Source organism: Nylanderia fulva, unplaced genomic scaffold (assembly GCF_048542155.1).
Source record: "Nylanderia fulva isolate GAGA-0341 unplaced genomic scaffold, ASM4854215v1 Scaffold181, whole genome shotgun sequence".
Taxonomy (NCBI): Eukaryota; Metazoa; Arthropoda; class Insecta; order Hymenoptera; family Formicidae; genus Nylanderia; species Nylanderia fulva.
The window spans coordinates 61,351-62,488 of NW_028190066.1; the positions used below are offsets into that span (position 1 = coordinate 61,351).

Below are 1,138 nucleotides of genomic sequence, written 5' to 3' on the forward strand. Positions count from 1 at the left end.
AAATTAAATATTATTCATCACACACTTTGTATCAAAATAATATATTTTTTAAAATTTATTTTAAATTTATTTAATCATTTTTATCATTGTGATTGTAGTAGCAAGGATCTTATCGCTCAGTGTCATTGCAAGCATCTGGCCTGTATATACCATAATATATTGCGTAATACATTGGCTAAGTATGACAATATGGATTTTGATAGATTCCCATGGAATATTGGAATTTTGTCGGACTTACAGTCATCCACCACATATGCAGCCTACAATTAAAGAACACATTTATTCCATATTATTTGCTTCCGTTATTGGAATATTTAAAATAAAAATTTTATTAATAAATTTCGATGAAATAATTTATAAGAGGTTGAAGAAACTATGAAACGAATTCAGTCTCATAAAAGGGTAGTTGGAACAATAGTGGTGAATGCAGAAGGTATTACATGAGATCATTGAATTGACATGATTTACTTGTAGTTGTAAACAAAAATTTATAAAATTATATCTGTTTTAGGTATTCCTATAAAGTCAACATTAGATAATATGACAACAGTTCAATACGCAGGTTTGATAAGCCAATTGTCAGATAAAGCTCGTTCTGTCGTACGTGACTTGAATCCAACAAATGATTTAACTTTCTTGCGCATACGTAGCAAAAAACATAAAATTATGGTGGCACCAGATAAAGAATTCATATTAATAGTAGTACAAAATCCAGTTGATTGATATTTAAAAGAAACAAAAATATATTTCAAAGTTAAGATTTATTTCTTTGGTTGTTAATTTATTCTGTATGCTACATTGGATGTTAATATCTATTCAATTAAATAAAGAAAAATAAAAGAATAAAGCTTAAAAATTATACAAGATGCAGTACTTAATTACTAATTTAACAAATTATGAACTTTTAGAGTTTTTAAATAGTGCTTTCTTCTTCTTCTTTGGTAACAATATTATATTTTTAAGTTTGATAATTATGAAAATATGTATATATAGTAATTGTTAGCATGTTTATTTTTGTATTTAATACAATTATAAATGTACATTTCTCATCAATATAATATCACAGTATCTTTTTTATAATTTAATTTTAATATTGAGATTGTTTTTATTATTGCTAGTATATTTTGTATAAAAGTAC

At 24.7% G+C, this 1,138-nt stretch overlaps 1 protein-coding gene across 1 annotated transcript; it reads left to right on the plus strand.

Moving 5' to 3' along the window:
• Positions 1-287: 287 nt before the first annotated feature.
• Positions 288-824, plus strand: LOC146723607 (dynein light chain roadblock-type 2-like). Its single transcript, XM_085481562.1, has 2 exons — positions 288-433; positions 512-824. Exons 1-2 carry the CDS (start codon positions 376-378, stop codon positions 721-723), a joined length of 270 nt encoding a protein of 89 aa, XP_085337688.1. The 5' UTR covers positions 288-375; the 3' UTR covers positions 724-824.
• Positions 825-1,138: the final 314 nt, after the last annotated feature.

Coding starts and splice junctions, on each gene's coding strand:
- LOC146723607 (XM_085481562.1), top strand. CDS start 376: ATGAAACGAATTCAGTCTCATAAAAGGGTAGTTGGAACAATAGTGGTG. Junction 434..511: donor AATAGTGGTGAATGCAGAAG/GTATTACATGAG, acceptor TATCTGTTTTAG/GTATTCCTATAAAGTCAACA.